This window comes from Dysidea avara, chromosome 6 (genome assembly GCF_963678975.1).
Source record: "Dysidea avara chromosome 6, odDysAvar1.4, whole genome shotgun sequence".
Classification (NCBI taxonomy): domain Eukaryota; kingdom Metazoa; phylum Porifera; class Demospongiae; order Dictyoceratida; family Dysideidae; genus Dysidea; species Dysidea avara.
The window spans coordinates 10739645-10765111 of NC_089277.1; the positions used below are offsets into that span (position 1 = coordinate 10739645).

The 25467-nt window shown below is 37.6% G+C and overlaps 2 protein-coding genes across 3 annotated transcripts; both read right to left on the reverse strand.

Annotated features, from left to right (window-relative positions):
- Positions 1–2917: 2917 nt before the first annotated feature.
- LOC136258914 (protein phosphatase 1 regulatory subunit 37 homolog) lies at positions 2918–5376 on the reverse strand. Of its 2 annotated transcripts, none has more exons than XM_066052300.1 (8): positions 4602–5376; positions 4415–4552; positions 4073–4240; positions 3589–3756; positions 3333–3463; positions 3243–3282; positions 3136–3197; positions 2918–3089 (listed from the first exon to the last, which is right to left on the reverse strand). In XM_066052300.1, exons 1-8 carry the CDS (start codon positions 5350–5352, stop codon positions 3078–3080), a joined length of 1470 nt encoding a protein of 489 aa, XP_065908372.1. In that variant the 5' UTR covers positions 5353–5376; the 3' UTR covers positions 2918–3077. The 2 variants fall into 2 exon arrangements, with proteins under 2 accessions (XP_065908372.1, XP_065908371.1); XM_066052299.1 differs by having other exon boundaries at positions 3243–3285; positions 4602–5375.
- Positions 5377–13627: 8251 nt separating this feature from the next.
- On the reverse strand, positions 13628–23990 carry LOC136259223 (large ribosomal subunit protein uL13-like). Its single transcript, XM_066052710.1, has 10 exons — positions 23872–23990; positions 23608–23720; positions 23051–23118; positions 19241–19313; positions 19068–19133; positions 18750–18937; positions 18542–18601; positions 18442–18489; positions 18119–18193; positions 13628–13773 (listed from the first exon to the last, which is right to left on the reverse strand). Exons 1-10 carry the CDS (start codon positions 23988–23990, stop codon positions 13687–13689), a joined length of 897 nt encoding a protein of 298 aa, XP_065908782.1. The 3' UTR covers positions 13628–13686.
- Between the last annotated feature and the right edge of the window lie 1477 nt (positions 23991–25467).

Consider the following 25467-nt stretch of genomic DNA (forward strand, 5'->3'; position numbering starts at 1 on the left):
AAGTACTTTTGTGAGCCACACCCATTTTATTATATTGGGAAAATGCAATGCTAAGTATGTACGAAGCCACACCCAATTGCTGTCTGTAAACTCACAGTAACTACGTGGAACCAAACCCACTGACTGATTTTATTTAAATTATAAACTTACCGGCGTAGATAACTACTAGTTTACTCAACACGAATCGAACGCTAATACGTAGTCTCGCTCGCTCAAGAATACCCGAAACATAGCTCTTATCGCGCGCCTCGGCTTAATTTAATCCGGGTCAAATCCGGGTCTGACCCGGATTGCTATCCGGGTCAGTGGGTCATCCGGGTCAGTAGTAGTGACCCGGTTTCAACGCTGAACCAGATGATTATTGGTAACAGCAAAGGTGTCAACAACAGACACGTACAGTTTGGCTCCATTACAAGTTTGGGAAAGGGCTGTAATGGACACTGTATTTATGTGGCTTCCCCATAGGAAATGTGTTGTGAAAATTTTAATTGGCCATAAATATTATGTCAAACATTTGAACAAAAAGATTTTGAAATATTTTTAGCGGGTCAAGCAGTACTACAAATGAGCCAAATTTCAGGATCATGTGTAATTGCATCCATGAGTTATTAAATGTTTTTGAGGGTTCAGCTCAACGTGAACATACTATAGCTGGTACCTAAAGTCTTTACCATTGTTCACTGTAGGTCATATAGAATTGTATATATGCCCTCAATTTGAACTAGTCCACAGATGATTATGTTAGATGGTTTATTAGAAAGACTTACTGTAGTATGTTCAGTAATTATTTATTATATTATGCTATCACATGTACATGTCTAACTGAAAGACTTGCCTGTTGCTTTCTACACCTTAAAAGAGTTGTCATCTAGAAGATCAGTGTTCATCATGTACAACATAGCAAAGGCACTGCTGCAAGTATTACCTCAGGCTTATATTAGAAGAAAGGCTTGGCCTTATCAATGTCATTTATCACCTATCAACAGTTCTCTGTCATCAGTAGTGTACATATGCAGTAAAAATGATCATTGGCTCCTTCTATATTGTACAAGCTTGTTACAGGAATAATTTAGCCAACATTATTGCATTGTTTCTTTATAGTTATAAGAGAATTTAAACTTGTTTGGTGGTTGGTTGGAATCACTCTGTCACATGTACGGTGCACGTGAGAGTTGTGACTTTGGGATAATCAGGATTCCTATAAAATTATAATATTCTGATATAACCAAATGCAATGTCCTACACTCCTAGCTTATGTGATACTTGGTGCTCAGTAGACTGGATCAGCCTTGTGATTGTCCCAATGAAATGTAAGTGTTGTCTGTGGCTATTGTGTTGTTATTCTCCTTATTGTGTTGACTGTTCTATTAGAATGTTTTACCACAATTTGCATAATGTGTAACTCAGTCCAAGACAGAAGGAATTAGAAAGGTACCATATGATGCTGAGGCTGACCATTAATATCAGTATAGGGACAACACTCACAGTCTCCTCCACAATCATTATTTCTATTTGGAAAAGTGTCATGTACTGACTGTTCTATTAGAGTGTTTTACAGCAATTTGCAGGTATGAGTTAATGTGTAACTCAGTCCAAGACTGGAGAAATTAGACAGATACCATGTGATGTTGAGGCTGACCATTAATAGTATAGGAACAACACTCACAGTCTCCTCCACAACCATTATTTCTATTTGGAAGAGTGTCATGTACTGACTGTTCTATTAGAGTGTTTTATTAGTTTTTGCTATATTACATGTACTAAGCCCTTAATTATTAAAGAATATCCTGGAGTCCTGAACTTAACTCAGTCCAGTGTGATAGATAATTGTTTACGTGCTCATCAAAGGCATAATGCTCAATTTATGAGCATAAAATTATAATAATAGCCTCATGCTCTAGGCATACTTGTACATAAACAGTTGCCCATATCAGTTCAGGTAGTTTAAAGCCACAACAAAACATGTACACATTGCACTAGTGTCATCTTCATGTGAATATGATCCATGCTATGCTAAATTAGTTATGAGAATTCTGATTACGGTGGAACCAAATCCCTTGAGACCAGGGGTGGTACAAAAGTCTGAAAAGTCCATATCTCTTAAACTCTGTTTAAATAACCTTAAAATAGCTTTTCAAAATTTTCAGTATTATCAACTATCCTAATAGAACATTCACTACTCTAGTATAGCAGTCATTTCTGTAGTTCGGTTACTGAGAATACGGAAAAGGATAACTGCGGTTCCATGCACTGTACTGATATTCCACCATTTATAGTAGGCCTGCATCAAAATAATTTTTATGCTAGCATATATAATAAGTGGAGGAGATTAATTCCAAAATATTGATACTTCCTAATGGAGCCTTCAGTTGAAACTGCAATAGAGCTCTCAAATGCAACAGTTCCCAGTCCCAGATATACTCTCTAAAAGAACAGTCACTTTGTAGTGAAATACTCTAATAGAGCATTCAATGATTACAATGTTCCAAGATAATTTTAAGAAATGTTGGGGAAATAATGGGAACACTGAAGAGTACAATAAGTGGAAAAGGGAAATTACATTTTAGACAATTAAAATTTTGAACATGATTCTCTTGGCCAATTACTGTATTAGACCATTTACATTGAGCTTGAGTGTTCTGTTCTTATAGCTCAAGATCAGTTGCTTGAGTGTCTCATTTCAATGTGCACGTGACTGCTTTGTTAGAATAGTATAATTGTGTGACTGTAGTCACAGATTTTCTTACTATATATCTGACTTCAATGAAATAATTATTTTTATAATTCCTTGCTATGGTATTAATCAGTACAAGGATATAATAAACACTAACAAGACATTTAGACACTTTAAGGCTATCATCACAATCTGTCACCTCTCTGATCCTCCCCATAATTGTATGTAAGAAATGTAAAACAATCACCAAACATGTACACACTTTAATAATAATTAATGTAAAAGATAAAATTAAAATAACAATAGTTAAAATCTGTTTACAAGTTTTCTGCAGAGGAGAATACACAATAGAACCAACACAAGTTTTCAATTTAGTTTGGTCATCCATACATTCTTTCTGTGATCAGATGTTGTCCTGGAAACAATCATAACATTTGATGAAGTGAATTATTACTACATACCTGTAACTTGGTACTAGTGTTTCCATGGTGATCACCTGTTGTCCTAGTAACATCCTCTTGATCTAATGACAACCATCACAACACCACACTACTGCACAACTACCTACCTCTTGTAGAATGATCATCTTCACTTTTATTATTCCTCTCCTCCTGTTACCATAGTAACAAATAATAGATGATACAATATTATCTCCTACCACTTGTCTCTCCCTCTCTTTCAGAATGGTCAACAATTGCTTGACTTGATCATCACTATCATGATCACTATCAACCAACACAAACTGGCATATTGTATTGTCCACAGCTGCTTGTAGGACCACACGACTACCTGTAGTGATCACAATGGTACACAAAGGTATGGGACATATCATACAAATATATAAACACTGTTTTACATAACATGAAACACTTCACTATCATCTAAACCACATACAAATCTTACAACTACACTACCTTCCTCTGATAAGCCACACCATGATATCCAGAGTGTAGTCAGAGTATGATTGCATCGAAGACCTTGTGATATTACAATTGCTCCTTCATCTTGTATGTTATTATCCCTAATGTTCAGAAATGTGATTGTCTTATTTTCCATCAATAGTGTCTTGATACAAATGGCACCTGTAGTGATCATAATTCCAAACATTGCCACAATCATTTTTTTTCATTTTACTACACAACTAGTACACAATACAAGATGTGTAGTATTACAGAACAAGTGGTACTCACATCAGAAAACCACACCCTCTCAAAACAAGCAAATTAATTGAATGACTAGTACACAAACTGATTAGAGAGAAATTGAACACTGTAAACACTTGTATGGCTTTGACATTTAATATACTTTATTCAGTAAGTGTACAAAAACTATTACAATCTATGCACAAAACATTTTGTAATCAACAAAACCACACAGCTAGTTACATGTAGTATTTACCTTCCACTGATATCCCACACTTATCCATCCAGAGCTCAGTGAGATTAGTATTGTTATGAAGTCCTTCACATACAGCAGACACTCCCTCATTGCCTATCTGATTATCACCAATGTTTAATTTTTCTAATTTCTTATTTTCCATCAATAGTGTCTTGATACAAATGACACCTGTAGTGATCATAACAGTAGACAATTATTTCAATAATACAATATTATCACAAGTTGATGACAAAGCCATATGGTGAGTCATTAGTGACCTTTTGAACAACAAATAATTAACAAATCAATCATCTGGTTATGTACTAATACAACTATCACACTATAACAACATGTAGCTTGTACCTTTAACTGATAAGCCACAATACCATATATGGAGCTCAGTCAAACTGTTATTATTAGGTAGTTCCTTACAAAGCAATTCCACTCCAATGTCTCCTATTGTATTCCTTCTAACATCTAATACTCTTAATGAGGGACTACCTGTGATCATAACAGTATTATAAACAACATCCATTAACATGGAGCTTACTTCTCATGATCTTTACTAAGTGTATCACCCCAGCACTAGTGAGATTATTAAATCCAATCTTCAATTCTTGTAGGTGAATAGCTTTCTTCTCAAAACATTGTACCAGTCTTGATACTTCTTTATCTCCAATGTGACACAACTCCATGTTTAATACTACAATGGGATAATGACATATTGTGTATGATACACATCTTATGTCATGAGGGTATAGAGTAGCACCATACAAAATCAGTTTCAATGGTGGTATTCCTTCAAATGGAAGATGTACACTTTCACAGAGACATCTGACTGCTACTACCACATCATCATTGTTAGCACCATCCTCACTACCTGATGACAGTTGGGATAGAATGAACTTGAGATCCTCTTGTGATGTTAGTCCAGTCAAGCCACACAGCAAAGTTGTAATGTTAGGAAGAATATTAAAATTTTCTTGCAATATGTGGTATTGTTCTTCCTGTGACAAAGCTACACAAATATACAGTGCACATAAAAATTCTTGCACTGTTAAATGCACAAAATTATATGTGACAGAATCTCGAGTTAACTGGTAAATGGTTGCAACCTGTAGCAAACCCTGTCCATCAAACTCTTTGGTTAACTCAATACCTGATCCTACAAGATCTTCTTCAGTAAATATTATTTTGGGCTCCTTCACTATCTTTCTGCGGAAACCTTTCTCCCTAACACTGCTCCAGTCAAAGAAGGAATGATAAACTAACTTACATAACAGTAACAACATCTCAGTCATTTCCTTGTAGAATATTATGTAATTTTTCTTCAGCAGTAGTTGCTATAGCTGGAGAGATCACTTTCTTCTCAATGCTCTTCTTCTTCTCCCTACACAGGATCATCACTATGAACAATTTGTATAGTTCTGTTAAAGTAGATGGAAGACTCTTCTGTCTGTATTGGAAAATTTGTGTAACCATTACAAGAGACATCGGAACATAACACAGATCATAAATGTTAGAATAGTTATCCAACTGCTGTAGGAATGTCTCAACTGATTGAACATTACCAGAAAACATTTTGGTGACAAATTCTTTTATTTGATCTTCACCAAACCCTACCACTTCGATAGTTCTGTTAGCAACTAGTTCTTGACATGCATGTGGTCTTGAAGTGATCAATATTGTAGCTTTTACCAGTACAGTAAACCCTATTAGCCGTGTTAAAAATGGATCATTCCTGACATGACCAACTGAGATTTCATCTAATCCATCAAGAATGATCAAGCACTTTGAACCTTTTGATTTTTTCAATAACTGGTAGGCTTCTTCTCCGATGTGTTCTATGATCACTTCTTCCAGTGGTCTCTGTTGGACTGTTCTTAACAATATCAGGATTACAACTTTGAAATTGTCAGTTAAAAATCCATCTCTGGCCCATCTCACACAGATCTCATTGACAAGGGTGGTCTTGCCTATACCTACACAACACATACTACATCACTACTACATCACTACTACATCACTGTTAATACTCACCTGGGCCTCCCATTATTAGTATCAGTCGAGGACATGGTTTGTTCTGATAATAGAAGATATCCATCAGATCACCAAGTGGTTGTTTCCTTTTTAAAATTTTATCTACTCCACCTCGCAGAGTCAGTTGTGTGACCTTGTTTGTATGATCGTCCATTAGGGTCACCTCTTCCTTTTCCACAAGAGCCAATCTCAAATACTTGGTCACTTGATGTTTAGGCCAGTCAGTTTTAGCAGTGGGTAGTTGTCCAAGGTACCTAGTCCGTAACCCATCAATGGCATCATCCATGATAGTAGACTGCTTGGTCTTTTTGGCAGAAGTTGCACCTGCAAATAAAATTGTCCTTATATCTAGTGATCAATATTTGCACATGCACAGTGGATTACATACTGTGTGTATAGATAACACCCCATGAATATGATGAAGGCTATGTATAATTACGTATAGGCACAAAAAGTGTTACTAAATTCAGTATCATTCCAGCTACAGACCTGAAGTGGTGACCTATCAGCAAGTTTCAATCAAAATTGCAACCAAATTCAATCTCATGCAGGAAGTTAACTGATTTTTCACACTTTCTGGGGACCATTCCCCTGCAGATCCCCCTACAAAGCTTATGATTTAGAGTATGTTTCACACACTGTGTGGTCACTAGTGTGTACTTCCCCTCTCCCTCTCTTTAGAGAATTCCTATAAATCTATCACTGAACAAAACTAAAATTTTCTCAAACCTTACTATTATATTCATATAATTATCTTAACGAAGTATATAGCCAGTAGTAAGCTAAAAGAAGCCACCTATAGCTACCCTTCTGTGGATGCTGTTTTGTTTTAAAAGTTTATTTTCTATACTGTGTTTAGGAAATGTGTTGACACATGACATTTCCTAGACAGGAAATTTGCATTTTGACATCACCTATCCTGAGTGCAGGAAATGTCAAGAAATTTATGAAAAATTGATCTTTTCTGTGTTCCAAAAATGTCAGTAAATTTCATCTATCCTGCATTAGGAAATGTCAAGAAATACCAGCAGTACTGCTATTAGGAAATGTCATGGAAATTGTGCCCTATACTACTTCAGGAAATGTCAAGGAAATGTGCAAATTTCATGAACATTGGAAATGTACAGAAACATGGAATTTCTGTACATTTACTGCAGATTTCCGAATACCTAAAATGCAGCTTCTTCCTGTGTTCTCTCTCTGAATGTCCCTACTGTGTGTTTTGATTCTAGAACCTCCATAGAATCTTCCCTTCTTATTGTTTTGCAGTATCCAGATATTACGTATTACTCCAATCCAGCTTGTTTCAGTACTTTTAATTGCAGCAATGCTACATTTGACCCGGATTAATTAAAAGTGAGGCGTGTGCCAAGAGCTATACCGACTAGCGTGTTAAGCACATGTGAGCACTAAAGCGTGGCACTTATACATCATCAAAATAACTCATCTGCCATTTTTTTAGGCAAAAATGCACGCATTCTCTGCATACGAATTATTAAGGAAGTGGTTGCTGAATCGAAAGGTTTTTATTTTCGCATCGAGTAGTTTCTCTGAGCATTCGACTTTAGGGGACGCGAAAAGTAGCATTAGCGCTAGGGTTAGGTTCAGCCTTGGTTTCTTCTTCACCTTTAGGTTACTTTCTTCTTACTATATATATAGTGAGACTACTACGTGAGTAACATTTATAAGGTAGTGTGTAGCTAGCAGCGGTAGCACAGTGGTAAGCCCACTGCCTACAGTTCCAGTAGTCCACAGGCTGAGTTTTGTAGGGTTTTTTTCCGGCCCCCGTTTAGTGACCCTTTTTTTGGATAAGTTTTACTGTCGGTTCAATAGCAAGTCCGGCTTATTGAACCGACTTTTGGTTCAGTAACCACTGCCTTTTTTTAATGCTAATACCATCACAAGGGGACATCAATTTAAGCTATTTAAATCGTTTTCAAGATTAAGATGTAGATCTGATTATTTTTTTAATAGGATTCTCAATTACTGGAATGGCTTACCTGACTATGTTGTAAATGCTAGTTCAATTAATTGTTTTAAATCATTGTTAGATTCTCACTCATCTAATTCTAGATTTATTTTTGTATAGCCATCTTATGATTGTACAAATTTTGTGTTGACCTGGTATACAGGCAGTACCTTTACCGGTAATTAATAATACTAATACTAATACTAAGGAATTGTACTAAAACATAAGTAAGGTACTGCGTAAAATTATATTTACTGCATGGTGAGTTATTCCGCCTATGAAAGGTTTTTGCAATAGAACGATCGATACTTTTGCCCTCACTTTTCTTGCAAACCATCGTGAAACTTGAAGCCGTAGCAACTTTTATCCGGTTTTTGCCAGACCACGCCTTAGTACACACAAGGTCTATACTTAACTATGTTAGTCAGTGGGCATGATTCCACATAATTCCATACTTAGGCGGCCTCCCTGGTTTGACCACTGAGTGTGGCGCTTAGCCGGTATCCGGGTGGCCTGCAGGTCGAAGTCACGCTGGGGTTGGCTTTTTTTCAGCATTTGTCCCGCTTTACTTTAGGATACTAAACTCAACGATTTTATTATTATTATTATTAGTACTTTACAGTGACCAGCACTGAAGGTTCTGACAGCAACATGTGCTGCAGATTTTCGCTTAGGTTCCCTGGGCTAGTGGTGAAGCACTTCGTACTGGCTCTGCCTTCTGTGCAAACCCTCCAGTGCCCAACTGGTAGACTTGATAAATAATAATAATAATAATAATAATAATAAGTTTGCAGAAAGCAAGATGCGTTTCCTGCAAGTGGGTGTGGCTTTGTGCACATATAACACACCATAAGTTAAAAGGTATGACACATTCATGATATAAAGTGGGCGTGGCTCACGAAAAAGCTGGCCTTGACAGTATCTCGTACAACAATCGATTAAAGGGCGTGGCTCCACATAAGCCAGCAGGAAGCTATGAGAACGGTTTCGTGCATACCCGTAGACTTTAGCATCACCGGAAATGGGCGTGGCTGTACGTATAGCTGCAGGTAGTCGTCTGATAAGTGGGCGTAGCTCACAAAAGAAGCTTGGTTGCATCAGCACTTAACCATGACGCGTTTATACACTTCCGTACCTTCCAACAAATTAATTTGCTTCGAACGTGATCCAATCCGGGTCAGATCCGGATAATTTTTAAAGCGGGTCTGACCAGGATGACCCGGACAAAATGTGCCGCTGTTGACCCGACCCGGTTTCAACGCTGCTCCCTACTCTAGTTTACAATTCCTAATTTTCGAGGAAACAAAGCATTTTCCTTGTCATACACACCAGCGTTGAAACCGCGTCGGGTAAACCGGGTCACATTTTCTCCGGGCCATTCGGGTTTACAGGCCCGACCCAGATTGGATCACGTGAGAAACGAAGTTGTTTTCGCGCCTTTTTTTAGTGAGCCACGTCCACCTATCGCGTTACAAACATACGCTCAGCCACGCCCATTAATTAGTAAGTGCAGTCTGTAGCACGAAACCGTGTCTGTTGCTGTCTGCAAGCTTTCGTGGAGCTAATCGATTATTGTACGAGTTGTACACAGTCTAGTCTTGCAGCAGGATAAGTACTTTTTGTGAGCCACACCCAATTGCTGTCTGTAAACACAGAGTAGCTACGTGGAACCGGAAAACCCACTGACTGATTTAAATTATAAACTCAACACGAATCGAACGCTCAAAATGTAGCCTCGCTCGCTCGAGACTAGCTCTTAGCGCACGCCTCGGCTTTAATTAATCCGGGTCGGTGGATCATCCCGGTCAGCAGTAGTGACCCGGTTTCAACGCTCACACACACACACGCACACGCACACACACACACGCACGCACACATAAGCTACACAGTACACACACACACACAAAGGGCAAAATTAAATATCCTGCACATATAGGGCAGCGTAAAAGACTTTATTTTTCATCCATCGATAAAAAGTACTGGATCGGAGTATATAGTGTGTATGCAGGTGTGTTATATTTTCCCAATAAGACTATATACAATTGTACTGCATTTCCCTTTTTGTTCCAATACAACACACTTGAAACAATAAACAAGTTAACCAAGTTGAAGAAGTCATGTTATATTCATTTCACCAGCCCACAATTATTGTGAAGCCATTTGAATCAAGAATTAGCAGCATGTAGGTAACTACAATCTTATTATGTACTGTATACTAACCAATAGTAATTCCCTCCATTAGTGTGGTCTTTATCTCTTTAGCTAGCTCCTTCAAACTGTCACTCCTCCAATTCTCCATTACTCGTAAAAGTGTATCAAAACTTGTGGAGACACCAATCGTCACATCTGGGTTGATCTTGTGGTCAAGAAAGTGCGTAGCCTTCTCTGCTGATGTGCTCTTTGACTGCACCTGTTGCTTTAAATCACCAGGGAGGAGACCGTGTGAGAACAACTTTGCTGTAAACATCACATCATCCATTGGCAGGGCTACCAATAGCTTTTCATAGTATTTTTCAAATACGTCACTATATGACATCTTGGTGTAGCCAAACCCTGCCATATTAGAGTGATTATTTATGTACCTATTAATGTCATACCCCATCCCCCATTAGGGGCTACAACAGATTTAACAAATTCAATATCAAATACCCCCGCATGTGTTGGGATAAAAACAAAAGGGTGTCACTCCAATTACCACGTATGTAGTCAATGATCTACAACCATGGTCAAAATGAAAGTCAATAAGCAAGCATAAGGCTGTACACAAATCAAAAATCTCATCATTCCGTTTCAATACATGTATTTTTATATTATACTCCAAACAAAAACACAAACTTACAACCCTTGATCGGCTACTCACATAATCTCTAAAGCATACCATACAACAAAAGAAAGCCTCTATCCAATGCCAACCATATTGGTGTGATAATGTTACCATAGTGACAAGACAGTTATATACTGCTGATCTCAGAATGTATTCTCCATACGTTAAACTATTAATTACCTCAGTGGGAGAATCCTGAAAGTATCAAGTTGCTACCTATTCACTACACTTGGTATCACTGTACGTGGAGAAGGACACTACGACTGTAATGAGTGTTAGTTTTCAAAGATATGTTGTAAAACATGCCAAAACCACATGCTTTATGGTATAAATTTTGCAAGGTTCCAGAATTCTTCCTAGCTTTTCCTTCATTGCTACACAAATAACTTACATCTAAGGAGCCAAATCTCATGTCTTCTAACCAATGCAAATTACACGGAAGTTATGATGCCTTGTTGCATGTGTCTATATGAAACAATCAGGAAAAGTTTTGATATGAATAGTGAAAATAAATGAAACTAGGTCAATGATCAAGACTAAATTTCGATAAATTCAATGGTCAAAATGGAAAATAAGATCTTGATTGTAGTTGCAGTACAATGCCTATCAGAGTGACACCCCAATAAAAGAAACGATCACAAACCGTACCCCCAGGCCCCACCTACCATATAATAATGGATTTGATCAACCCATTCAAATGGAGCTGGGGTATATAAAGGCAAATTCGTTACCCTTATAGTATGATACAGTCATCCACTGGGTGAGGGAGTGTCACTCCAATATCACATACTGGAAACTTAGTCTTGCGTGACCAGACCACTTTTTTCCATGTACTGGGTGGGAGGAAAAAAGAGTCTGGTGCAACTCCAATAGCTGTTTACTTCTGAGCCGTCAGTCTGGGGACGCTAATTGAATAACATTGGCCACAAAGGAGGCGCCATGACGTCAGTACCGAGGTCAGTACAACAATGAAATATTCGTACACTCCTACTCTGGTTGTGAGTCTTGTTACATGATGAGGATGAACTTTCAAGATGCTATAAAAGAGACAGACATTGGAGCAAATTAAGATTCATTTAAAGGATAAACAGATTGAAGCCATCTCGAGTTCACTTACTGACGTCATTGGCGCCTCCTTTGCAGCCTCTGAGCCATCCCCAGACCCTGGGGATGCTAACTGGATAACATTGGCTGCAAAGGAGGCGCCAATGACGTCAGTAAGTGACATAGTTTAAGTCCTGTGTAACCTCTTAATTGGATTTGTGGTTAGCTTATGATCACTTGTTATGTTGACCTAAATTTGTAGCATCCCTTTCATCTTAAATCTGCACAATTCAACCTATTAAATTTATTTTAAGCATAGATCAACATAACAAGTGATCATAAGCTAACCACAAATCCAATTAAGAGGTTACACAGGACTTAAACTATGTCACTATAGAAATACCATTCCAGATTAGCTACCTGTACCCCTTACCACGTAGTAAGCAGGAAAAAGACATGAAGTGTACATACTAAGGTAACTAAGGTGTTTTGACAATCTTTAGAGTTGCTGCAAATGTTTCCATAATATTACCATAATTCGACATGAAATGATGACCTTATGAACACAGTGACTCATAATACCCCCATATGACTCGTAATACCAACACTTACAAGGCTTCAGTGAAAAGATCAAACACCCATGTTTTGAAAGTTTAGAATAATGTATTTACACCTTTCCTTACAAGTAGTGTGAAATACTGGGGCAACTGTATTAGGTGATAGCGGTGCTTTTAACTTAAGTGACTCTTAATTACCACGGCCACACTAAACCAGCTATTGGAGTTGCCCACCGAATATACGGAAAAAGCGGTCTGGCCACGCGAGACTACAATATATCTACAGGAAACTACAATCAAGCCTATATATATTTTCCCGACTTTTTACTACTTAACTTTCATATCTGTCTTTACCTTTGATCTGGTTTTGTCGCTACAGTCGTGCACTAATACTTAGCTTTGATCTTGTTGGGTAAACTCTTGTTCATTGGGGGTGGGGCTTGACATTCATACTAGTTTCGCGTGGCCAAACCCGCCAAGCGAAACTAAGGTGCAGACGTTTATCACTAACCTGACGTGACTAATGGCTGCAAAAACACCTGAACGATGGCCTTGTGACGGCCGTTACTTCACTTTCTGTTCTCCCTACCGTACAGTACTGCTACGCACTCCAGGGCTTGGCTCCAACTTTGATCTTTTCCTTCTAATAATTAACTTGATACTTAGCCGACGTTATCGCCTTACATCAGACTCGTATAGCTCTGTTCGTACCCTGCTTCAGCTTCCGAACAAGGAATTATTTCAATAATTAAGAGGCACTAATTTCACAGTACTAATCACACAAAAGCGCACGTGACGTGTCAAAATACACATCCTGTGAACGCTATCCCACTACCTGTGAGAACTAAAGCCTGTGAATACAGGGAGTCAGAAACATGTAACTGAAACGTGAAGAATGCAGGGAAAAAAATTCCAGATCTGATCCTCCACAACATGCAGTCTAGGCATGCATCAGAGAGCCACAACTGGGACCTGAGATCTTCTCTGCATTCAACCTGTACTTAAACATCGACTCCTCGCCAGCAAATAGTTGTATTCTGTGAATGTTATCCCACATCAGAATTCCACACCAGCAGGTCTCAACTAGTACCTCACTGGCACAGTTTTGGTACCTGCAACACGTCTACCAATAACCCACCCACACTGTCAGTGATGTCATCAAACAATAATAAAGTGTTATTGTGCTATTCTGGTCCATCGTTTATTCTGCATATCTAAATTGCTCCAATTTCTGGTTGACTTCAGCCAACTCTGCTTTAGCCTCTTGTTTAGCCTTCTCTCTTAGTCTCTGTACAAAAGACAAGAAGTACAGACACAATAAAATTAAAACATTTACATGTTGGGTACATCTCACATGTGAACAGTTGAGACAGAATTATCCATTTCCCAACAAAACCACAATAATATTATGTAGGGAATTTCCAAAGTAAAAATTCTAACATTTTCAAAATAATTTGCTAACTGCTGTTACATGTTGGACTAACTCTCACTCGAATACAGCTGTAGTGGTGATAAATTCCCATTATCGCCACTGCAACTGTATTAGTTCAACGTTAGCCAATTATTTTGAAGATGTTGAATTGTTACATTGGACACCCTACATTATGTATACACTTAACCTTCAGTGTTCATTGCTTCACCTTGTCTATGTTACAATTAATTATCTAACCGTCCCAACTGCCATAAGGCAGATCGATCTATATAGTAGCTTATATTACGTGCTGAGTAAAATGTTGACTTTGCTACAACTTGTTTGTGTGTTTAATGCAGTACACTTATCCCGAAGTCCTCATACCCACAGAGTCCCAATTAAAACCGAATCCCTTGTGGATATATACTTGCATGAGAGCTACACCTCGTTCACACTATCCCAGGTTAGTTAACCAGAGTGTTTTCAACTCGGGATATTGAGCTCAGGTTGGCACTTGTTCACACTACTGCATCTAACAATAGTGTGAGTGCTGAATAATAATTAGCTAAAACAAGCGCACGAGCTTTTGATTATTTAGGCACTTAAAAAAGGCACTAGAATTGTAGCAAGGAAGTGTAGAACCAGCTGAAATAAGTTGTACAGTGTTATAGCCACCATGTTTAAGCTAGTGGGTGCTCCTTTCACCAGGAATGTTAACATGTCGTAGAGCGTAACTGTCACAAAGACTACCAGAGCTATGGTACATTGTAGCCATTTTGAAGAGCAGCTTTAGAGCATGCAATATACTAGCAGTGTGGCCAACAGAAGCAAGTTATATTGTTAACTAGAGTTGGCCAGCTCGGAATGCATTCACACTGAATCCTATCCCCAGCCAACCCATGCCAGCCCACCTTTCCTTGTCACGGCTTGATTGATTCACACTGCAATTTGCCGTGCTGTGCTCTTCCTGGGTTAGAAGGTAGTGTGAATAGGGTGTTACATAATCATGGGAAAGGTCTCATCTTGAAAGAAGATTAGGTTTGTTAGTTGTTCAAGTTGCTAATTGTGTCTATCATTAAGAAGAAATGAAAGAAGACAATCTGTAAAAATGGGAACAGTTACACAAGCTACTTTCACCATATGGTAAGAAGTGTATACCAACCTTATGTGAACAACCCGAAGGTTACAACATTCTCTGTTATAGCGAGGTTAATGGCCATTTTCTGTTACTAGTAATCCTCTATGCTTGTAACAGTAATACCTTGCTTCCAAAAGTAGGTTCAAATAAACAGAATGGTTTGGGCTCCCGGGAAATGTAAAGATCTTAGTCCGATGGGCTTTAATACACTATTTCAACACTGATATTCATTGCCACAGAATAATAATACACCCAAACAAGCCATCACAAAATTAACGTAATTTATGACACACTATATAATGAACAATGATGACCTCACAAAGATTTCAACACTGCCATCATCAAGAGAATGTGTACAGCAATAGCCATTTACACAGTGGATGAAACCAGGTGGCACTTATCGGTTTCATAGGGAAGTACATCAGATAAACAAACGGTACATATATATTGCAACCTTATATGTTTCCTTTCACCATGCAGGCGTATAACTGTGTATAAGGCCTATACTTCAATTAATCTTAATATAAGGTGATGGGCACTATAAAGAACAAAAGTCAGGAAGACATCCTGGTTACACACACACACAAATTGATTGTGGGACTCCAGAAAAGATGGAATAAAAGTTTTTATTCTAAACATTTATCTAAATATTATAACTGTTTATACACTGCTCACTTTGTAGCAACTCTGTCGAGTACCCAATCACGATGGTTGAATCCAAGGTGGTGGGCTTTTAATAGAATGTACACAAAACTAGCACTCTATATAGTATGTTCACATTGAGCTGAACCCTCAAAAATATTTAATAACTCATGGATGCAATTGCACATGATCTTGAAATTTGGCTCATTTGTAGTACTGCTCAACCCGCTAAAAATATTTTAAAATATTTTTGGTCAAATGTTCGACATAATATTTATGGCCAATCAAAATTTTCACAATACATTTCATATGGGGAAGCCATATAACTACAGTGTCCATTACAGCCCTTTACAGAACTTGTAATGGAGCCAAATTGTACGTGTCTGTTGTTGACACCTTTGCTGTTACCAACAATCATCTGGTTGGCTGAAATGTTAACTCTGTTGAGAAAAAAATCCACTTTTAATTTTTAGCTGTTTTTCAGGATTTCGCTCAACGTGAACATACTATAAAACTATAATGTCTAATACACCTTACTACACAATTGCTACAAAACTACTGCCATGCTTGCATATACCAACTGCCACTTGCAAGTAAATGCCCAAAATTATTAGAATCATGCTGTACTAAGTGATAGGAGATGAAACATTTGACCTTCGAATTTATTGTGAACTTGTTGGGAGGAGGATGATTAAGTGAGTTAAGTAAGAATATACCACTTTAGCATGGGCATTCAAAGGTGCCGCTCAGTGTTTAACTCGCATATTGCCAGGGCGATATCATGGGAAAGCAGTTTGCCAATGACTTTGATACCCAGCCAGTTCAAAGAAACGATGCACTTTTGACCTGTTATATTGAGCGACATAGAGCTTTGTATTGTGGGACTCATTTTTGTAGTAGTTGCTAAGCTGAGTATATTTGCTAAAATAGACTAGTTGGTGGTGACTAAAGGATAATGAAGGCACAAAATAATTGTTTGGGCGATTGTGGATGCATATTTCTACCCACATTTGAACAGACCATGGAACAGCAAAGCTACTACTACGCTGAAATAGGTTAGTAACTTGCAGTCCTAAGTACTTAACTTAATATAATAACTTACTTACTGTCCCAATAGTGAAGTTAGTTGGCTTAACTTAGTACTAAAATGATAACAATATAAACTCCATCCCACAATTGCAAGTTTTCTAACATTGCGTGTTGAGGGGCATAGCAACGTATCAATAACGTTTTAACATATGGATAACGTTCTGATGACTTTAGCCCACGCTATTAAAACCATGATTGATCTTCAGATGCTACTGTATAAAACAAACAGGATGAGTTCTCAGTAGTTCTTTCACCTATTAGGTGAGTACGTCCCAAGTGATATATATCACTTATATCACAGCTGCTTGGTATTTGCTGATATTATACACCCGCAGCCCTCGGGCTTTGGTGTGTAGATATCAGCAAATCCCTTGTAGCCGTGGTATAACTATTAATTAAAAGGAAGTATAGATATTCTAGGATATACTTTATAGTGATAGTGCTTTGCTTTTTTTAAAGCCCACCCTATTGGAAGCAAGTACGTATAGTGGAAAGTCAGAGGAGGGTGGAAGCAGTTTAAGCGCTGTAAAAATTAATTATGCAAAATGCTTGCTTTCTGCGATTAACCAAACTGTGTGGATGGTGTAATGAAGTGTGGCATCATTGTCTTGTTGAAGAATATACATACCTGGTTAGCACAAGCATACTATGCGTGAAAGTGTTTAATCAGTTTTGCCCTGAAAACTTAATGATTTTACAAAACAAAGTACAGAATTGTAATGCTTACACGGAGTACAATCTAAACATCTAATGATCCCCAGTGATCCCTACTGTTCACTAGTTTTGTATTGCGACTATAATTATAAAGGCTTATGTGAAATTCTAAACAGAGGTAGCTAGCAATTAACATAATATTTTCGAGCAGCACTTCCGCCCTCCTCTGGTAGAAAGAACTTGTAGTTTTGTAATAATTATGTAGTGATATAGTGAATGAAGATGCAATACAGTGTATTACTGTTACGAGACTTTAAGCATGTCGAACAACAAAATATGGAGCTGCAAACTTGACTCTAGTACCCCAGACATACACAATTCCATATAATGCACATCACTAGGCAGCATTATTCTATGGAATTAGCAAACTTGGTTATGTATATAGCAACAGCACTTGGGAACACAACTGCTACATATATTGTATATACCAGTACTACACAAATACGAGTCGCTAGGCAAGTCACATCATAAACCAACAACATATCGGCATAATTGATTACACAACCAAACACAGCACCTAGAGTAGAGTAGCCATTAAAATTTTGGCATTTACAATTAAACAAGTGATCTTTGATGACATATCACTGATCTTCTGGGCAGGTATGTGCCCAGTTTTTCATTAAAGTAACACTTCCTTACCAAGAGATGTTTCTTTCTTTCATAGTAGATACTTGACTTTGCTTTTCTCTTCTCCTCTAAAGTCTTCAACACATCCTGGACACAACAACAAAAAGGAATGAAATCAGTCAAGTAATACACAATACTCAACAAGAGTCATGAAAAATTTACAAGAAAAATGTCTGCATAGATGGTGACTGGAAGAGACACAGTGACTGTCATCCCAGTGAATAGAACACACTGTTACTGTTACGAGAGTTTAGCACGTCAAACAACATAACAGGGAGCTGTAAACGTGACTCTAGTACCCTCGTACGTACACAATGTTTCTATATAATTCCCACCTGGTATTTCCATCCAACTTCATGAGATAGGCGACCCACAAGGCAGTACTATTGGTAGACAAATTATATTGGTAACCATTTTAACATGATTAAATCTCACCTTTCTTTTTGGCTGCAGCTTGAGAACTCTAAGAGCTGACGGAACAACCATTCTCTTTTGCTGTGAAACAAGACAGATTTGCACAAATTACATGAAGGATTGGGCAGAGTTTGCCTATCTGCCTACTGTTTGAGCGTGAAGACCTATTCTTTTATTATTGATTTATATTATTTTTAAAAATCACAAAAGGCTAATAATTAATATTAACCTTGTCATAAGGAGCTGGGATGCCATCATACACTCTCAACCTGTTCATTGCTTCTTCACCTCTTGCTGTTTTATGTGGTACCATGCCACGTACCACACGCCAGAAGATGCGGCTTGGTGCCCGAAAGTGGAATGGACCACGAGCTGGTTTAACATTGCAGCGTTTTCTCAGGAAGTCAAGGTATTTTACTAAAAAAGAAAACACCAATTCACAGAATAATAAGACAGAGATATATAAACTGTACGGGTTGAGTGCATACATAAATGCATAACGCACGCAAAGCCAACGCGTGAATGCATTAGAATACACATGACCTACATTTGTTTCTGTAGAAGCTTCCACTGATGTTGATTGCCTCACATCTTACCACTACCACGCGTTGTCCTATGAACAATCAGAACTCTAACAACAATTGTGATACTTCTGACACCACGTGCAACCACAAACACATTCAATTGCCGTCTACGCAAATCCTCTGCACTGAAACTCACTGCTAAGTACTGCTTTGGCAATTATGGAAGCAAGTCGACCCAACAGATGACCAGCGCCGTCTATCAAAATTTGCTGGAATGATAAAATACAACACAATGATCACTGTGAAGGAACAAGAACACAAAGCTAATATTGGCTACCACAATTAGTAGTATCTTTCAATGTTACATGTTGGACTAACTCTCACTCAAATACAGCTGTAGTAGCGATAAATTCCATTGCTTTCTAGGGGGTAGAAATGTTGATTGAAATACCTGCAAAACCCGAGATTCTCTCAGAAGCCTTTATCGCCACTACAGCTGTATTCAAGTGAGAGTTGTTAGCCAATTATTTTAAAGATGTCAAATTTTACATTGGAAACACTACATTATCTATACACATAACCTTCAGTATTCACTGCTTCACCTTGTCTATGATTAGCTATCAATACCTTACAATTAACCCTCTAAGCGTCCTAACTGCCATATGGCAGATAGTAACTTATATTGCTTTCTGAGTAAAATGTCAACTTTGCTACAACTTGTTTGTGTGTTTAATAATGCAGTGCACTTATCCTGAAGTCCTCATACCCACAGAGTCCCAATTACTGGGGTAAAAATACAAATCCCTTGTGGATATATACTTGCATGAGAGCTACACCTCCTTCATACTATCCCGGGTTAGCCAGAGTGTTTTCAACTCAGGTTATTGAACTCGGGTTGGCACTTGTTCACACTACTGCATCTGACAATAGTGCAAGCGCTGAATAATAATTAGCTAAAACAAGTGCATGAGCTTTCGATTATTTAGGCACTTAACAAAGGCACTAGAATTGTAGCAAGGAAGTGTAGAACCAGCCAGTTGTACAATGTTATAGCCGCCATGTTTAAGCTAGTGGGTGCTCCTTCACCAGGAATGTTAACATGCCGTTTGAGCGTAATTGTCACAAAGGCTACCAGAACTATGGTACATCGTAGCAGTTTGAAGAGCAGCTTTAGAGCATACAATATACTCATAGTGTGGCCAACAGAAGCAAGTTATATTGTTAACTAGTTGGCCATCTCGGAATGCGTTCATACTGAATCCTATCCCCAGCCAACCCACCTCTCCTTGTCATGGCTTGATCGATTCACACTGCAATTTGCTGTGCTGTGCTCTACCCAGGTTAGAAGGTAGTGTGAATAGGGTGTTACATAATCATGGAAAAGGTCTCATCTTGAAAAAAGACTAGTTTTGTTAGTTGTTCAAGATGTTAATTGTGTTTATCATTAAGAAGAAATGAATGAAGACAATCTGTAACAATGGGAACAGTTACAAACTACTTTCTGAAGGGATGCTCATTGGACATGATATTTAAAACTTAAAAAAAATAAATAAAAAAACTTGAACTGATGTAAATCACTTCATGGGTTAACACCTTAGAGCAGTATTAGTAGTATTGTATACTATTAACTAGTTTGGTAGAGATGGGATTGCTTTGCAGCTGATTTTATCGTTCTTGTGATTTATTGTTTCATAATAATCTTGTGGTTAATGCTGTGCAAAAAAATGTTCCAGCGTTATGACACATAGTTACAATTTTTGGTCCATGGTATGCTCCGCCAGAAAACCTGATGGTCAGAGGGTTAAAATTAATCATGTGTGCACATTTTTACAGACAGTTTCAAGCTTGAAAAGATAGTCATTTTGTTGTTGAACATACTAAGCTTTATACATTGTTTGCAATAGTTGTTTGATAAATTATTTTGCTTGCTGGCGTCAATGTTTAATTACTAGTAAGTCATTTTTGGTTTAAAACAAGCACTTCTTCAAAGAATTTTTGCTTATTTGACATGTTCTTTCATTGTAAGGTGTCGCAAAGACTCGCAATCTGTAATTTGAATCATTTTGCAATGTGCAGGTAGCCCATTATCACATAATGGCTAAGGAATGTTGTGGTTAATAATTACAATTATGCACCATATGGTAAGAAGTGTATACCAACCTTATGCTAACAACCTGAAGGTTACAACATTCTCTGTTATAGCGAGGTTAATGGCCATTTTCTGTTACTAGTGATCCTCTATGCTTACAACAGTAATACCTTGCTTCTGGAAAGATGCAAACTTCAAAACTTAAGATATCACTACCAGTTGATGCAAGATCATTAATTTCTCGATCATGACACAGTGTATCTTTCCAATTTTCACGTCATCAGTGATTGCTACAAAAGTAGGTTAGAATAAACAGAATGGTTTGGGCTCCCGGGAAATGTAAACATCTTATAGTCTTATGAGCTTCAATACACTATTTCAACACTGATAGTCATCACCACAGAATAATAATACACCCAAACAAGCCATCACAATATGAACGTAATTTATAACACACTACAATGAACAAAGATGACCTCACAAAGATTTCAAGGTCACCAAACACTATCATCATCAAGAGAATACGTACATAAAGTAATGACCATTTACATGTACATGGTGGATGAAACCAGGTGGCACTTATCAGTTTCATAGGCAGTGTTGGGGCAATTACTTTCTAGTTACATATTACTTGCAACTGAACTATTTAGTTACAGTTACATATTACCCATAAAATAAAGTATCTATAATAATATTACATATTATATTACTTTGTGTCCACAGCCTTAAGCTGTCACGTGTGAAACTACCACCTTATTACGTGACATGATTGCATTGCTGGACAATGTGCAAATCTTGGTTATATGTAATCAGCTGGTGAATAAGCTTCATTCAGTAGGCTTCATTACTTGGTTGTAGCTAGGATTACTAACAAGATTAGTAACTTCGTTACTTGTAGTAATAATATTATGTAACATTAGACTCGTTACAGTAACTATATTACTTAGGTAATGCATTATATTTGTAAGTAAAGTAACTTGAGTTATATTACCTGTTTTTATAGTGTATTTTGTTATATTACTTATTCACCACAAAAGTAATAATTATTACATAACGCGTTATCCCCAACACTGTTCATAGGGAAGTACATCAGATAAGTAAACGGTTCATTTATATTGCAACATTTTTTTGTTTTTCACCATACAGGCGAATACCCGTGTATGAGGCCTATGCTTCAATTCTTAATAAGGTGATGGGCACTATACAGAACAAAAGTCAGGAAGACATCCTGGTTAAACACACACATACATACTGATTTTGGTACTCCAGAAAACACGGAATAAAAAAATTTTTTTTATTCTAAACATTTATCTAAATATTATAACCTTTTATATAGGTTTATACACTGCTCACTTCGTAGCAACTCTGTCCGAGTACCCAAGCACAATGATTGAATCCAAGGTGGCGAGCTTTTAATAAAATGTGCAAAAAACTACCACTCTAGAACAATCTAACTCACTGTCTAATACACAATCGCACGAGTTATTTCTATCCAAAATTATTAGAACCATACTGCATGTACTAAGTGATAGATGAAACTAGCATTTGACCTTCGAATTTATTGTGAACATGTTGGGAGGAGGATGATTAAGTAGGTTAAGGAAGATTAGAAAGAAGTATAGATATTCTAGGGTGTACTTTAGAGTGATGGTGCTTTGCTCTTTTTAAAGTCTACCCTATTGGAAGCAAGTAGTAGAAAGAACTTGTAGTTTTGTAACAATTATGTAGTGAAGTGTATTAGAAACTGTATCCAGTGAGACACAATATTACTGTTACGAGAGTTTAGCATGTCAAACAACAAAATGGGACTTGGGACTTCTCGACCACCAGGCAGATGCCCTAACCATTTGGCTATGCTGCCTCACACACATGTACACAAAGACAGACAGACAGACAGACGCACACACAAAAACTAACTTGAAGTGTTTCGTCAAATCTTTTTAATTTTTTCTGATCACAAAAGCATAGCTGAAACACATTATGGTCTGAAATAAAACACATGTAGTAAATATGTACAAGTAATATGAGGATTTATTTTCAATGGTCATAATATGCAGTACCAAGAGTTCATAATATATATACTGAGGAGAGTGTCCTACTCTCATATGCCCCTATAGAAGGGCGTATCGTGAAGTTACGATGCAACGACAAGATGTTGTAGTTTGTGACACACAAGCAGCTGTAAAAGTGCAAGAATTTTTACCACCATTTTACACTCGCGATGCTCAGGATAGCTGTATTCGCGAATGGCCTAGCAAGAAATGCCTACGAAGCGGTCTTAACTCATGAAGGAATGATTGTAGTTCAGTGAGAAACGCTTAGAGCTGGAGTTAATTGGTTGCCAGTGACGTTGTTAGGCACCATGTTCAACTAATGACATCATTAATTATACAAAGAAAAATGGGCAAACTCAAAAGTGCTACGTCATAACTTCACGATATGCCCTTCTACAGAGGTATATGAGAGTAGGACACTCTCCTTAGTATACATGTTATGAACTCTTGACAGTTCATAATCTCCCATCAATACAAAAACATATTTCATTCCTTTAACACAATTAGTACATAGGTCACTCCATGACATGTTACTGTAGACCCACCACATTTAACATGAACAATAAACACCTCTATTATGGACACCTTGAGACCAGTGTCCTCCTTAGAGAGGTGTCCTGAGTATCAAGGTGTCCACACGTCCGTAATGAAGGGTTCCACCTATAATTTTGTATTACTGGATACCATATAATTGCTAGTGGTGTTGACTTGTTAGGTTTATTACAACAAGGTCTGAGCTGTTCAGCCTCAAAGAATTTGGGACCATCAAACTGTGAAGTGTCGTGATTTCTAATTGTAACCATGGACAGGCATGTTGATTATTAAAGTCATCTTGCTGAGTTCCACTCTGTATATGGTAATGTACAGTTAGCTAACATGTGTACAGTATATACAGTATGTATGTACACACTAAAACAATTGGTTATAAAATATTCTATGCTACTATAAAAACTGAAGGACTGGTTTTGATTTAAGCACTTCATAAAGAACCACTATAAGATGGTGCAGGCTAGAAGAGTTCTGTGGTTTGTGTTGTGTTGCAGAGAAAGGGAAGCACTTCCAACATAAGTAGCATATGGATTCATTATGCATGTTAAAAAGGAACAACACAAAATTACTTGTTGTGTCTCAGCTCGAGCTATGTACATGTGTACCATGTGATTTCCATGCATGTTTACTGTAACATGAGTATTCCATGTGTGTGAGGTGTATGTATCATGTAACATGTTACAGTGAGGGGAACATCCATCTACCATGCATAGTACATGTGCAATCTTTCCAGTTAGCACTTGAGAACACAATTACAGTACATTACATATACTGGTCACTATAAAGTGCTAATAATAAATACTTTAGGTTTAAGGAAGAAAATCCATCCCTCCTGGAGGAAGACTGAGTGTGGCCCCGACTAGACATTGGGTGACCTGCAGTTCGAATCCTGGGGTTGGAGGGATTTTTTTTCCTTACTTTGGCCCCTTTTCTGTTACACCTTATTCAGTTAGTAAAGTCAAGTCACTAGGTCTAAGTCCTTGTAGGTTAGGTAATCCTAAGGCTGCAGCACATGTTGCTGTCAGACCTTCAGTGCTGGTCACTGTAAAGTGCTAATAATAATAATAAATAATATACCAGTATGTTACAGTATACACAAACATGAGAGACTAGACACATATCAGAGGTAGTTAGTTGGTCACATGTCACAATGGCAAAATGGCATGTGCAATTACACAACCAAGCATGGTACGAAAATCAACACTTTAATTTTTTGTCAGATTATTGGATGAGATCGCGGAATCTGTGCATGACATGTGACCAATCTCCTGGTCATGTATGTGTCCAATTCACCAACTTTCTTACCAAAAGATGTATCTGCCTTTCATGGTAGATGCTTAACTTCGTTTTTCTCTTCTTTTCCAAAGTCTTCAACACATTCTGCAAAAACAGGAACGATATCAGGCAAGTAATACAGTTAAAAGATTTAACAAGAAAACAAGCTAATTAATGTCTGCATAGACAGTAACCATAGCAACACAATCACTGTCACTCTAGTGAATAGAACACACTGTTACTGCTATGAGAGGTAACAACATAACAAGAAACTGTAAATGTGATTAGTACAGTGGGACCTTCATTACGTGTTAGTTCAATCACATTGTGTTCAGATAAGTGGATTTGTCTGGCCCATTCATTTACAAACAGGTTTATTAAACTACTCTAATAGAACATACAGTAGTTGTCATAATACACAGTCATTAATACTGTTTGGATGATCAAACACTTACT